This window comes from Otolemur garnettii, unplaced genomic scaffold, assembly GCF_000181295.1.
Source record: "Otolemur garnettii isolate 467f Iridium unplaced genomic scaffold, OtoGar3 scaffold00044, whole genome shotgun sequence".
Taxonomy (NCBI): domain Eukaryota; kingdom Metazoa; phylum Chordata; class Mammalia; order Primates; family Galagidae; genus Otolemur; species Otolemur garnettii.
In genome coordinates this window covers 3,058,590-3,073,671 of record NW_003852439.1, presented here as the reverse complement: position 1 = coordinate 3,073,671, position 15,082 = coordinate 3,058,590, and the positions used below count along the sequence as shown (strand labels likewise).

At 37.7% G+C, this 15,082-nt stretch overlaps 1 protein-coding gene across 4 annotated transcripts in view; it reads right to left on the bottom strand.

Annotated features, from left to right (window-relative positions):
• The window catches only part of SMG1 (SMG1, nonsense mediated mRNA decay associated PI3K related kinase), a 155,558-nt gene that overhangs the window by 78,672 nt on the left and 61,804 nt on the right, over window positions 1-15,082 (bottom strand). For 2 of the 4 annotated variants that reach the window (XM_023513771.1, XM_023513769.1), the window contains exons 2-5: window positions 7,542-7,599; window positions 4,223-4,386; window positions 3,570-3,725; window positions 206-342 (exon numbers count right to left, since the gene is read on the bottom strand). In XM_023513771.1, the coding sequence (XP_023369539.1) occupies window positions 206-342; window positions 3,570-3,725; window positions 4,223-4,386; window positions 7,542-7,555 (471 nt within the window). In that variant the 5' untranslated portion in view covers window positions 7,556-7,599. Of the gene's footprint in view, window positions 1-205; window positions 343-3,569; window positions 3,726-4,222; window positions 4,387-7,541; window positions 7,953-15,082 lie in introns of those variants that run through there. The other 2 variants (XM_023513770.1, XM_003790714.3) reach the window with 2 other exon arrangements.

Here is a 15,082-nt window from a genome sequence, read left to right as displayed (position 1 = left end):
ATGAGTAGAAGTAAGTAATTACATATTAGGGAGCATTAAGTTCTAAATCATCATAACACAAGCCAACTAAATAGGGAATAAAGAATCCATGTTATTTTTCCTTAAAAGTAAGTCTTTTCCCTTTCTTAAACTACTCCAGATAACATTACTTAGTTTATGATGGAAACATAAAAATTATCAACATTCTCAAACATACTATACTCACCAGCTTATTTTCTGGTTGCTGAATAAATTCTTTCAGTTGCTTTACAGTAGCCAGTCTTCTGTCTCTGTCGTCTTCTCGGGTGATCCTCCGAAGAAGATTCGACAGTCGAGACTCATCAGAATAAGACATCGATCGCTCTGTGAATATAAACATTTTGTTACCCTTCTAATATAAATAAGCTTAGAAACTTTATAGCCCAAATATTTATACACTTATAAAAATTGTACACGTATAAAAATTGATTCAAGATGGATAAAAGATATATATCTAAGGCATGAAACAATAAAAATCCTCAAAGAAAATGTGGGACAAGCACTTGAAGATGTCAGCCTGGGGAGAGATTTTATAAAGACGACTTCTGTGACAATTGCAACAACAAAAATAAACAAATGGGACTTAATTAAACAACCAAAGCAAAAAGACAACCTTCAGAATGGGAAAAGATATTTGCATATATGAATCAGACAAAAGCTTGATAACTACAGAGAACTCAAATTAATCAACAAAAAAGAGTCAATAATCCCATAAATCACTGGGCAAAAGACATGAATAGAACCTTCTCTAAAGAAGACAGAGTAATGTCTAACAAACATACGAAAAAATGTCCATCATCCCTAATTAGCAGAGAAATACAAATCAAAACCACACTGAGATATCACCTAACCCCAGTGAGAATGGCCCACATAACACAAAGTCACAGATGCTGGCAGGTATGTGTAGAGAAGGGAACACTTTCACACTGCTAGTGTGACTGTAAACTAATACAACCTTTTTGGAAGGAAGTATGGAGAATCCACAAAGAACTCAAATTAGACACCCCCCCCCCATTTGATCCTACAATCCCATTACTGGGCAGGGAAAAAACATCCTTTTATCATAAGGACATTTGCACTACACTCAATTGCAACTTTATTGCGGCTCAATTTACAATTGCCAAAATGTGTAAACAACCCAAATGTCCACCAATCCAAGAATGGATTAACAAGCTGTGGTATATGTATTCCATGGAATATTATTCAGCCATTAAAAACAGATGAAGACTTTACATCTTTTGTATTAACCGGGATGAAGGTGGAACACATTCTTCTTAGTAAAGCATCACAAGAATGGAGAAGCAAGAATCCAATCTACTCAATTCTAATATGAAGGTAGAAGATGACCTAATACATGGTGGCGGGGTAGGAGAATGAGGAAGTGAGGAGTGGTGGGGAGAGGGGATAAGGAAGAGGGATTGGGGGGGGTCAAAGTGTACAGCACACTTCTTGGGGGCAAGACACAATTATAAGAGGGAATTTACCTAACAAATGCAATCAATGCAACCTAATTCTTTGTACCCTCAATGAATCCCAAACAATTTTAAAAAATGATAAAAATTAAAAAAATCAAAGCCTACTGGACAACAGAAGCTCAATGAATGCAGGTCCTATCATCTTTTGTTCATCTCTACATATTAATACCAAGCCCCAGTTGAGTACCTGGCACATACCAGGCCTGCAATAAATATTTGCTGAAGTACAGAATAAGTCACCTCAGTGTCTACAAAAAAGAATAAATAACCCCAAGCAAACTGAACAACTCATTCCAGAGGACCAAATGAAAGAAAAAAAATTAAGACTTAGAAACTATTTTCTTCAGGTCCATGCCAAACTTTTTTCAGCATCCAGGTGAAGAACATGGGTATAGATAGATGACTTCTACAGGTTAAAGTCTCAGGTAAAAAATAGTCTATAAATGATTATTTCTCATCTTAGTGTCACACTAGGGGGGAGCCTATTGTTCCCATTAGCATCGTTCCCCTAGGACAAATGTTTGCCCAAACCAGAATCACACCTGCTGTTCAACAAATGTCTAATTACCACCTACCACAGGCAAGGTATGCTTCCACTAAAACAGTGGCATACCACAACCTTTCTCCTCTTTACTTTTTAACTACAAGGAGAAGCACGAATGCTCAAACAATGTTAGACAGTATTAGTATAATAAAGAGGCATTTAAGAACTAAAATTTTGAGAGTATTTTTCAGCTGTGCTATTTACCATAATTAGCCAATATGCACATACACAAACTACATCAAAGAGTCTGACAGTTACATTTCTCTCTAAGGCGCAAAAAAACTGATAATAAAAGAAACATCTGAGAGAAGAATATGATTTTTACAAATCCCTAGACCACAGAGTATTTCAATAAGAACAGATAATAAAAATGTCATTAGTTACCAGGTGGGAAATCTAGGCTCTCTTTAAAATTCTGCCACTAGCAAACTACACAACTCTGAGCCTGTGAGAAAGAGGAATTGGACTAAATCACTGTTAAAGTCAGTTTTTAGGTTCTATAAAATTTCACTCTACTAAGTCTTTGACTTATTCATTCCACTTCTGAAAACTTCCACAAAAGAAATCAGTTTTTTAGAAGTTACAAATGGGAAAAAAGCTACAAGCACAAAGACTTTCACCAAGATACATACAACACACATACATACTCACTAGGGAAAAAAGGTCATAAACTAAACATCCAAAGAGTAATTATATTCAACAAAGCATATAAATCAGAAATCTGATTCCCCACACTTACCTTTACCAATAAAATAAATTTCCCTTTAAGGAAAGAAATTATTACTTCTAATCCTCTGAATTTTCAAGGCATATTACCTATATGGTGAGAGTTGTGTTATAAGGCAGAAAGTGGTACTGTTGTATTTAACTTTAGAAAAGGGCCTAATCTATATGCACCCATATCCTCCACAAGCCCAAGAGTTCAAGGACTTGCTACAGTAAAAGCCCACTATACACTGTACATTTATCATCCATGACAATTAGGGAAGTCCTTCAAGATCTTATCCAGTCTTATTTTAAGAAAAACTCTATTAGAAAGTATAATCTTTCTGGCTCAGCACCCATAGCTAAGTTGTTAGGGTTCCAGCCACAGAGACTGAGGTTGGCGGGTTCAAACCCAGCCCGGGCCTGCTAAACGACAATGACAACTGCAACCAAAAAACAGCCAGGTGTTGTGGCAGGGGCCTATAGTCCCAGCTACTTGGGAGACTGAGGCAAGAGAATTGTTTAAGCCCAAGAGTTTGCTGTGGAATCATTGCTGTGAGCTGTAATGCCATGGTACTCTACTACAGGTGACATGGTAGGACTCTGTCTCAAAAAAAAGAAAGAAAGTATAACCTTTCTTGTGGGAAATTAATAGTTCATGGGACAAAAATGCAAACATGTATCACCTACACGTGTTTCAACACACGCTAGACCAATGAATTCACACTTGTACAAGACATAACTAAGCGATGAGGCATCCAGGATAAGAGAAGGACACAGGTCTTCATGTAGGAATGTGTGCTCAGTCCCAGTTTCCTCAGCCTTACCCTGTGATTTCCTCATGTCTTTAGTGGCTAATGCACGACTGCCATGGTGAACACTGGTGAACTCAGGGCTGGTCACATTGTTAACCCTCAGCTCTTGCCCCAACGACTTCCGACCATAAGTATTTTCCCCAGATCCTCCATTGACACTGTAGCCACCTAAAAACAGCAATGTTTACATTATTATAATAGGGTAGTTTTTCTCAATCAAATCCTAACAGTTCAGGATCTTATCACCCAATCTACAACTCAACCAGCCTTTGCTTCTCCTACCTTTACTCTGTGCTGCCTGCTGTGAAATTATTTTGATTCCTTTTTTGGAAGATTGTGAAGCAGACAAATAAAAACTAAATTAAGTCAGACTTTGCATTTTGTTTAAAACTCTTCTCAAAGTCTACAGGGGATGTGGTAGATGGGGGAACTTCAGCCTTAGCAATAATACTGTATGTTCATGGCAAGGAAACTGCCATTTTGAATTATGTTTATGGAAAAATACATACTTAAGTAAAGTGAGTGAACTTACTATAAAGCTTTCAGAAATGATACTGTTTTTGTTATTTGCATCTTAAATGTACTAGAAGAAAGCAAGCAAGCTGGAGAAAGGCTTATGCTAGATAGGTTAAAAACATCCCTTAGCAATAAGAAAATATATATACCCTTTTCGTCATTCTGTATGTCAGCATGGACTCTGGTATCATCGTGCCTTTGCCGAGACACCACAGCAGAATTTGAAGGTTGCAATCCATAAGAGGAAGAACCACCCCTATCTCTGGATGAAGAGTATTTTAAATTATCTGGGTCGGCTGATGCACTATCAGTTCTGTAAAGAGAGAAAAGTGTAAAATTAGAATCTTAAAAAAAATCATAAATCTTCCTTTTATACAAGCCTCTTTCTTCTCTCCACCTTTTATATTTAACTATTACTACTATATGTAATCACTCCACTAAGAATAACTCTTTCAACTGGGAAAAGATTAACTGTCAATGGATGAAATGCCAGCTTTTCAGTCTATTCAATAATAGTATTCTAAAGGCTCATTCAGGAATACAAATAACTACCGGGATTTGGGTATCCAACTCATCCTGGTTTGCTCTAGACTTTATTGGTCTTAGCACTGAAAGTCTCATATTCAGGCAAAACAGGACAATTGGTCAGCCTGGTCCAGAATTCTCTTTACAAGATAAAGTAATTTTTCCTAAACTCTCCCCACAGAAGAGTCACAATTTCAGTCTTCCCAGTCATAAAAATAAACACTGGCATCATGTCAAGCAGAGGCAATGTGTTACCAAATTATTTCACAAGTGCTGCCTCAGAGGAACACTTAATAATTTGCTGGGAAAATATAGAATGATATTTGAAAGCAAGCTCAATAGGATATAAGGAAAAAACACATTAGCTATAAAGATTATGTTTATGTACTACAATAATAAAAACCTCATGAAGATGCCTTAACTATAAAGACTGTCAATTAAAATTATAAAAAGTGAAAAGACAAAGTTTTAAGAAAATAAATATGAAGTATAGAAATCCAATAATGCTATGTTTGAAAGTTGTGATCCATGATCTGTTTAAAATTTAAAATGTAAGTACTATTTAGAATACTCGCTATTTAGATATTAATAAACAAGTAGTGCAGACCACAGTAAAATCAGTCCTTACCTAAATATCAGCTCTTAACTGTTCTACGCCTCAATTTTCTCATCAGTAAAATAGAGAACTAAGACTCTCTATAGAGCTACAAGACTTCTCATGAGTCTTACTCTTCCAATAATCATAAACAATCAAGAAAAAAGACAACACAAAATACTCCACTGTAGCATGTGAGAAATGAAAATAAGAAGTTCCTCTCTTACTGATTTTCTGAGAGAAACAACCATTTGAAAAAAGTAACTTCCATGGTATTTACTAAAAACACCTTCTGAAGCCATAATCATTTGGAAAAGGTAAAGACACTGGCAAGGATAGAAACTAACCTGTTCCTCTAATCTCATGCTCTTACCTCATGTGCAAAACATGACAACAGTGTTTATATACTATATATATTTCATTTAGAACTGATCAGCCTTTCCTTGCTCTCACCCACAAAAGTACTAAACATAAAACTTTGCATAGGCCCAGTCAGTTGGATACTTTGGTCTGTAATTCTTGCAATCACTGTTAATTCAGAACACAGACTATAGGTTCAATTAAACTTGGATGCCTGACTGGCCCAAGTCATTACTTCTAAAGGCTCTCATGGTATTTCATAAAATTCTATAATCTAGCTTACTAAAATAACTAAGGTCCACAATGGAGTATCTTCTTCAAATATTCAGAGTTTACTCGTTTATTGACAAAGCTAAGTACTTCTAACATATGAGAAAATAACATCTATGGAATCTCAAGAGAAAACTAGGGAGATATTTTCTAAGTATACTAAGTCCATAAGCACTAAAATAATAACAGCAGTCCAGAAGCCTGTGAACTGTTTTAAACTAACAGAAAGATATTCCTTGTATATTTAAAAATAGCATACATAATGCACACCTATAAACAACTATAATATACCATTATTTCCTGAAAGGGGACTGAAAAATAAGATAGCTTTTGAGCTTTTCTGACAGGTTTTGAACCTGTCTGCTATGCATAGCACCTAATACAAAAAGTGGGCTGGAAATATTTGAGCAAATAAAATAAACACAAGACTAACTCTGAAACACAAAGAAAACCGAAGTTTAAACCATATTTAAACATGCCTTCCTTTCCTGTTTTCATTATGTTTACATATCACACATACTACTTTTACTGTTAACAGTTAAATAGTTTTATCATTTTCTGGTGACACAATAGCAACATAAGGCAGCAGAGAATACAGGTTAAAAAAAGATCTGGGCTCACATCCCAGCTCCAACACTGAAAAAGTACGTGTGCCTTTGCACAGATTACTTAATCTCCAAACCTTTGGTTGTCTTTGCATAAAATGGGAATAATAACTATCTAAAAGATAATGTTAAGAGGCTTGAATAAGATAATGAATTCTTAAGAAATATTTATCTTGCAGAATACATTAAAAGTTGTTTAACCATAATACAAAATAAACTCAAGGTTTCAGTCTAATAGACAATTAATGGTACAAGCAGTTCATGAATATATGAATACAAGTATAACAAGTTTTTACACTCAATATATAGCAACTTATTTTAAGTTCTTCACTGAAGAAATTAAACCATCTACTGCTACCAATAAATCCATTTCAAACTAGGAAGCATCTGATTTCAAACTAAACTATAAAAATCAGAAGCAACTTCCTAATTTGTTAGAAACATGGATTTTTAAATCCCATAAATTGTGAACAGATTTTTTTCCCCAAAAAAGTTTGGGTTTTCAGAAATCTAACAAAAAAGTCACTATGATAGAAACAATGTCTCAGAACTGCCTGAAAACTTCCTTGTTGCCAATTCTTTTAACACAAATTGATTAAAACATTCCCAACTCAAATAATAAGTCTTCTGAACCCAAAAGCACAAAATGGTTCAGCATTTACATGAAATGTCTATTTTTACAATATCTAGACTGCTTAGGTCTCAAAAAATGTCAATACCAGGCTGTTAGCATCAATAAGATCATCTCAGTCCAATAAATAGAAAACTGTTAAAGAACGGAAATGAGCACTTAAAATGAGGCAATCAAAGGCACAAAATAGAAAATGCAGATTTGAACTCCAAGAAGCAAGCATAAATGTTAAGCTAGTTAGTTAGAAGGGCTGAAAAAGATATCTGCCAGAATTAGTGTCTCAATTTAGTGAAAAAAAGAAAATGTATCTGTTAAAGCTAAAAATCCTAGCAAGGATCCAAAAATACCTCCACAGCCCCTTTAATACTCTAAAAATATTATGGAAAGAAAAAAAGAAATGCATAAATTTCCCCAAAATGATCAAACTAAAGTTAAAGCCTGATGTACATGCCACATGAGAGGTAAGTTTCTAAAGCTCATACCTCAAAAATCGCATACTGTATAATATGGAGCCTTTGTGATGTTTTGCATCAAGTCAATCTGTAAGACAGTAGTTACAATATTAGTGAAGACAGTGGGTTAAAACATTGTTGTTCAAACATGAAGCAAATATCATTCATGAGTTAGGTGCTTGCAGTTGAATTATGGTCCCCCTGAGGGTTCATATGTTAAAGTAAAAATTGAGATGGAAAGCCACCTTGTGCCATAGAGGATAAAGAGGCTTAATGTGGCAACCAAAAAAATTTCAGTACATAAAAGAATTTAAATGTTAACTATAACATACAAATAGCATGCAAATATAGTCACCACTCACTTTAGTTATCTATTTTCAATATACAGAAAACGTAATAAATCTAAGAGGCCACTCACTTTTAATTGCCCAAATCCTTAGACCTCACATCAACAATCCACCATGTGTTGGGGGGGGGGGGGGAATAGTATTTCCTGGCTAAATGTGGTCTTGTAGTCCAGTTCTTGTAAGCATAGAAAGAAAGGGGGAGTGGAGGGGAAACAGCCTGTAAAGTCAGGGAATTCCCTATCAGCAAGCATTTCTGTAAAGCAGCCCAAAATGACTTGATGCAAACACCACAACTAGTGGTGCCACTAGGATAAGCATCATATTGCTTCAAGTTGCTTTCACCTAGGCTTATTAAATTAAGGGATTTCACTCTTGTGGTGAGATCTAATTTGTAATAGAGATAAACCAGGAAATGAGATTTGCACTGAAGCCAATGAGGTAGGAAGGTATTTATTCTAAGCAATGGTACTCAAAGATAGTGTCATTGTCACAGAGCAGTTACAGGATATGCTGTGAGGTTTTCATATTCAGTTAATACCATCTGAAATGCTTTACCCTTTAAAAATAAAATCAAGGTTATCCCTGTAATGTCTCTTACCTGGACTCACATATGCTTTCAAAGAATAAAAGGGTGAAACTATGCATAACCTGGGACCTTTTGTCGATGACTCTTATATCAGAAACACTGTTCTAAATGAGACTATAGCTTAAAAATTAATTTGGAAATCTCAGGAACTTTATTATACAAAACTTTTCTTACAGAAAATTTTAAGTTCAAATTTACTCAATTTAACTTAAAATTTTAAGGTCAAAATGGAAAGAAACAGCTATGTCAAAATTATAAATGAGTTTGAGTCAGTTATGTAATACTAAAATATTAAGTTAATAGAATTTCTTGGTGAAATTTCTTAGCTACCCAAGTATTACGTGTCTATAATCATTGGATCCTAATTATCTACTGATGGATGCTTTGTTAACAATTTTAATCGTAAATCAAACTGTCAGCTAAAGAGCTACTGTAGACTAAAACAAGAAAATATACTTAACTGTCAGTAACATTGTAAAGAAGTTTACCTTGCCCAAAGAGAGGTCTGGGCTTTACCTGTAGGTTCTAGAAAGTAATATCCAAACACTTGGACTGCCATGTCTAATAAGAGCATCCTTCTTCACTTGGAAGCTTTGGGCCACACCAGAGTACAACAAGGTGACTTACAGTGGAAGTTTTAAGTCACATGGATCAACCTGACCCCTCAAGGGGCTAGATTCAGTGGTTCTCAACCTGTGAGTCCTGACCCCTTTGTAACAATGAAAAACCATCAGGACATTAGGAAAGTTGAGAACCACTGGGCTAGAGACTAGGTCAGTCTTATGTGCAGTAAACCACGGAGCCCCCAAATAGTTCTGGACATGAAAAGGAGAGTGAGCTTCCATGGTTAGCAATGTTCCACGAGTATTGTCACACATCAATGCCATCAGAAAAGTAACACTTCACCACTGTATGGTGAGAGGACAATGGGAAGCTCCATGTTTGGGAATTTTTCCTAGAGTCTGCTCTATGTGCCTTTGCCCTTGGCTGATTATTTTTTTTTTTAAGGCACAGTTTCACTATGTCACCTTTGAGACAGAGCCTCAAGCTGTCACCCCGGGTAAAGTGCTGTGGCATCACAGCTCACAGCAAGCTCCAACTCCTGGGCTCAAGCAATTCTCCTGCCTCCACTTCCCAAGTAGCTGAGATTACAGGTGCCTGCCACAACATGCAGCTATTTTTTGGTTGCAGCCGTCGTTTGGCGGGCCCAGGCTGGATTCAAACCCACCAGCTCAAGTGTATGTGGCTGGCGCCTTAGCCACTTGAGCCACAGGCGCTGAGCCTATGTCACCTTTTCTTGAGACAGAGTCTCACTATGTTGCCCTCAGCAGAGTTCCGTGGCATCACAGCTCACAGCAACCTCCAACTCTTGAGCTTAAGTGATTCTCTTGCCTCAGCTTCCCAAGTAGCTGGGACTATAGGTGCCCACCACAGCACCTGGTTACTTTTTGGTTGTAGTTGTCATTGTTGTTTAGCAGGCCTAGGCTGAGTTTTAACCCACCTGCTCCAATGTATGTGGCTGGCGCCCTAGCTGCTAAGCTGCAGGCGCCAAGCCTGCCCTTGGCTGATTTTAACCTGAATCCTTTAGCTGCAATAAACTTTGAGTTTACAGTTTTCAATGAAGTGTTCTAGTGAGTCCTCCTGGTGAATTATTCAACCTAAGAATTCTTGGGAACCCCCAAATCTGGAACTGATGTCAGAAGCAAGGGTAGTCTTAGGTACCATCCTCCCTCTAATTCTGCATCTTTATGTAAACTCATTAAGGGAACTCTAAACCAAAATGTAAATTGTTTTTTAATAACATCTTTAGGAAACATAATAAAGATTGACTGGCTTTGTATAGTTTATTCCCCTTCCAAGGAACCTCAAATACTTCTATTATCAGACCTCTCATCATATTAACCAGAAGACCCAAACAAAGCCAATACCTCTAGGAGGAAAATCTATCAGATTTTATCCTTGGCTTCATGTGCCCATCTGTCTTCAGAAAAAACGTTGGTGAATATTCTCCTCCCCCATGCTCGTTCTTCTTTTCCCTGACTATAACTGGGCCTTCAATGTTGCCCATGTTTCCCTAGCCAGGATTCTCTCCTTTCCGAAACTTTGTGTACACTCTTTCCTTCATCCACTACAACCAGATGGATGACCCTGCTTTATGAGCAATCAAAGCCATTCCACAGCATTCTCAATAAGAGCTAACATTTTTGAACTCCTGCCAAGTGCTGGATATTCCCTCTTCTTTCTACAGTATACCGTGTCTCTTCTGAATGTTATAAAATCTCCCATTTTACTACTACTTATCACATCATCAATCTGAGCAGTCTCAACTTGCACCTTTACAAACCTCTCTTTTGCTTTCTATAAATCTAATTGTCTGAATTCTTCACAGACAAACCTCTTGAAAAATGTATCTTCCTGGGCCAGGCACAATGGCTCATGCCTGTAATACCAGCACTTTGGGAGACCAACGCAAGAAGATTGCTTAAGGCTAGTAGTTCAAGACCAGCCTAAGCAACATACAACATAGTGAACCCAGGCGTTTGAAGTTACAGTAAGCTACCGTAACACTACTGCAGTGTAGCCCAGGCAAGAAAGAAATCCTGTCTCTCCAAAAACATGAATGGAAAATAAAATTTATTTTCCTTGACTCTGCTCACTTTTCAACCCACTAATATCTGGGTTCACTCTAAACACACCACCAATGGCTGGGCAAGGTGGCTCACACCTGTAATCCTAGCATCCTCTGGGATGCTGAGGCAGGTGGATTACCTGAGCTCACAAGTTCAAGACCAGCCTGAGTCAAGAGCGAGACACCCTATCTCAATTAAAAATAGAAAAATTAGCCAGGTGTGGTGGCACAGGCCTGTAGTCTCAGTTACTCAGGAGGCTCAGGCAAAAGGATCACTTGAGCCCACAAGCTTGAGGTTGCTTTGAGCTATGATGCCACAGCACTCTATTCAGGGTGACAGAGTGAAACTCTGTCAATAAATAAATAAATAAACAAACAAACAAACAAATAAAATAAAATAAACCACACCACCAAAACTGTATCTGCCAAGGTAGAAAATATCACTCAAGACCTTCTTTGTCTCTGCAATTCCCTTAGGTCTTTCCAGTTCATCTTGTACTCTTTTAATGCCATTCTAAAGGCTTTGGGGTTTTCTAATGACTTTAACTCTAATAACTCTTTCTACTTTTTTCCCAATCCAAGTGTTCTCTTCCTTCTTTGTAATTTTCTTTAATTAGCTTAGAATTCATGGTCTGTCTTTCAATAAAACCCTTGTCAATACATCTCTTAAGACATCTTTTAAGACATTTCTCATACTAATCTGGCAAAACCTCAACCCTGGATAAACCCAACTGCCAACTACTCATCACTAAGCACCACAGTCCCAGTCCAGTGTTTATGTCCTACTCTCTACATGCATTATCCAGACCTTCACCATTCTCTTCAAATTCCAAAATATCCTAACCCCCCCACAAACACAGAAGCTTCTTCACATTCTCCCTACTTCCCCAAGAAAAAAAAGATACCATATCTGCACTCAATTCCAGGATTTAATTAAGATCCCATCTACTTCCATTTACCTTAACTTTTCAAATATCTTTCTCACAGAATTAAATCTTCCCCTTAAATATACAATGTCTCCTATTTAAAAATACAAAACACATAAAAAAACAAAAACAAACAAACAAAATTCATCAGGGCAGTGCCTGTGGCTCAGTGGGTAGGGTGCCAGCCCCATACACCGAGGGTGGTGGGTTCAAACCTGGCCCCGACAAACTGCAACAATTCAGCTGGGCATTGTGGCGGGTGCCTGTGGTCCCAGCTACTCAGGAGGCTGAGGCAAGAGAATCGCCTAAGCTCAGGAGTTGGAGGTTACTGTGAGCTGTGTGACGCCATGGCACTTTACTGAGGGCAATAAAGTGAGACTCTTGTCTCTACAAAAAAAATAAAAAATTAATTAAAAAAATAAAAATTCATCAATCCCACATGCTCTGCTCCTCCACCAAATAATCTGTTGGTGCTCTTTGTAGCCAAATAAAGTTATTTATACTCCCATTCCCACAGTGGCGAAACCTGCTTTGACCTCCAGATTGCTAAATCCAAGATCTATCTCAGGCCTCAATCTGCTCATCCTCTCAGCAGCTTTCACAGGTCTGCTGAGTAGGACTGAGCGGTTTTGCTCTGAACAGAGGTACCCTGCAGAGGAATAAAGCAGGAGTGAAAAATCTCTTTTAAAAATTCTTACAATAACCCCTCCAGTTCCTACGAATTCTAAATATTGAATTTCTGTTCCTAATTTGTCAGGCTCCTTTACCAAACCACTCAACCTCGCAGTTCTCAAAGCCTGGTATTGGGCTCTCTATTCATATCTCTTGGACTCTGACAGCAGTATTTATCACTTGTATGATATCAACTCCCATGTGTAGACCTCCAGACAGATGTCCACTGAGGTCCAGACTTATACACCCAACTATTTAAAAATGATCGCCAAGTTCTGGGTGGCGCCTGTGGCTCAAATGGGTAGGGCACTGGCCCCATATGCCGGAGGTGGCAGGTTCAAACCATCCCCAGCCAAAAAAAAAAAATGATCGCCAAGTTCTAATGCCTCAAACACAACAACCAACTCCTTTTTCCCAGTCTTCCTATTTTAATAAATGGTATTGTTTTCAGCAATTTTTAAATAAATGATACTATCTGATCAGACATAGTTGTCTCCTGCCTCCAATTTTCTTCTCTATTGCATCTCTACCCCACATTGCAACAAAAATAATTCTTACAAGACACAAATCTGATGTCAATTCCACTGTTCCTGTCATCCTATAACTTGTTCCCTTTTCAGCCAAATCTCTACCAATCACCTCTTTTATTCTCTACCCTGTCCAGCCTAACCATTCGGTGCCTAGAATCACCCTGCTCTGCCCCTGCATGCCTGAAACAGCCCTCTCCTGAATCTTCAGTCCTCATCCTTCAAGCTTTGGCTTTCCTTCAGAAAGTGTCCAATTCCCCTGAGGCTGGCTAGGAGTCCCTGCTATATACATGTTATGGAGAACCTACTGGTTTCCCTTAGCTCCTACACCACTGGAAATGCTTATTTAACTGTCTTCTGCCAAGAGACGGTGAATACTAGAAGGACAGGGGCCTGTCCGTTTTGCTTACTAGATGGCATATAAAATTACTTGATTGACTGTTATCCTTGGGGCTTTTCCTTTGACTCTGAAATTCCGCCTAACCTAATTCGGCAATAACTTTTCTGCAAGATTCAGCTTGCAATCCACACTTCCCCTCCAAAATGTTCTATTAAAATCAACTACATTTTCATGACTATCTACTACAAGAGCATTGACCAGAGCTGAAGATCCCCAAAGCTGAACTAACATGGTTCTAATCCTCTAGGAACCTAAAAAAAGTCTAGAAAAGATTGTTAGATAAATCTTAAAAGTCTTTAGTAATAATCCTCTCATTACAGAAGAAATCCCATCATTGAGCTCCTTAAAATTCTGATAGCAAAGTGTGTCCCACACTAGTTCACACTTCAGAAGTTACATACTAATTTCAACTTGCTTGCTCGTTTGAAATGTTAGCACTGAAAGCAGGGGATGCTAAGAAGGAAAACAACATGGTGGTTATTGCATGGAGAAGAATAGACTAGAAGATGGTAGTTTAATTTAAACATCCATTATGATTGCTTAAGTTAAATAAAAATGTTGTCTAAGATACAATTTCCATAACTAAAATTTAGTCTACTCATGAAGTCTTAAGCATTACTTTTCTTTTCTTTTCTTTTTGAGACAGATTCTCACTCTATTGCATTGCCTCAACCTTTTGGGCTCAAGCAATCCTCTTACCTCACCCTCCCAAGTAGCTGGAAGTATAGGTGCCCACCACAATACCTGACTAGTTTTTGGGTTTTTTTTTTTTTTCTCCCTGCTTTTTCATAGAGACAAGGTATCACTCTTGCTCAGGCTGGTCTCAAACCGCTGAGCTCAGAAGATTCCCCCCATCTCAGCTTCCCATAGTGCTAGGATTACAAGCTTAAGCCACTGTAACACCCCCCACATCAAAGCATTACTTTTCCAAACACAAAAGGAGCCTAAAGAAGAAAAAGCCAACCTCATCAATATATTTCAATGCATTTTGAATTTTATCTATTTAAAATGCTTATTAATTAATTAATTTATTTATTGAGACAAGAGTCTCTCTCTGTGCCATGACATACTAGCTTACAGCAGCCTCAAACTCCTGGGCTCATTTTTAAAATCTTATGTAGTTTTGTTAAAGGACACCATCAGGAGGGTAAAAAGACAACTCACAAAATCAGAGACTATATCTGCAAATTAAGTATACCCTAAGAGTCTATCATCCAAAACATATAAAGAACTCTTACAGCTCAGCAAAAAGACAACTAAATTTTAAAATGAGAAAAATATTTTAATCAATGTTCCTCCAAAGATGTACAAATGGTCAATAAGCACATGAAAAATGCAGGAAATGCAAATCAAAACCACTGATGAGAAATCCACTTCAGGCTCGGCACTTGTGGCTCAAGTGGCTAAGGCGCCAGCCACATACACCTAAGGTGGCAGGTTCGAATCCAGCCCGGACCCACCAAACAACAATGATGGCTGCAACC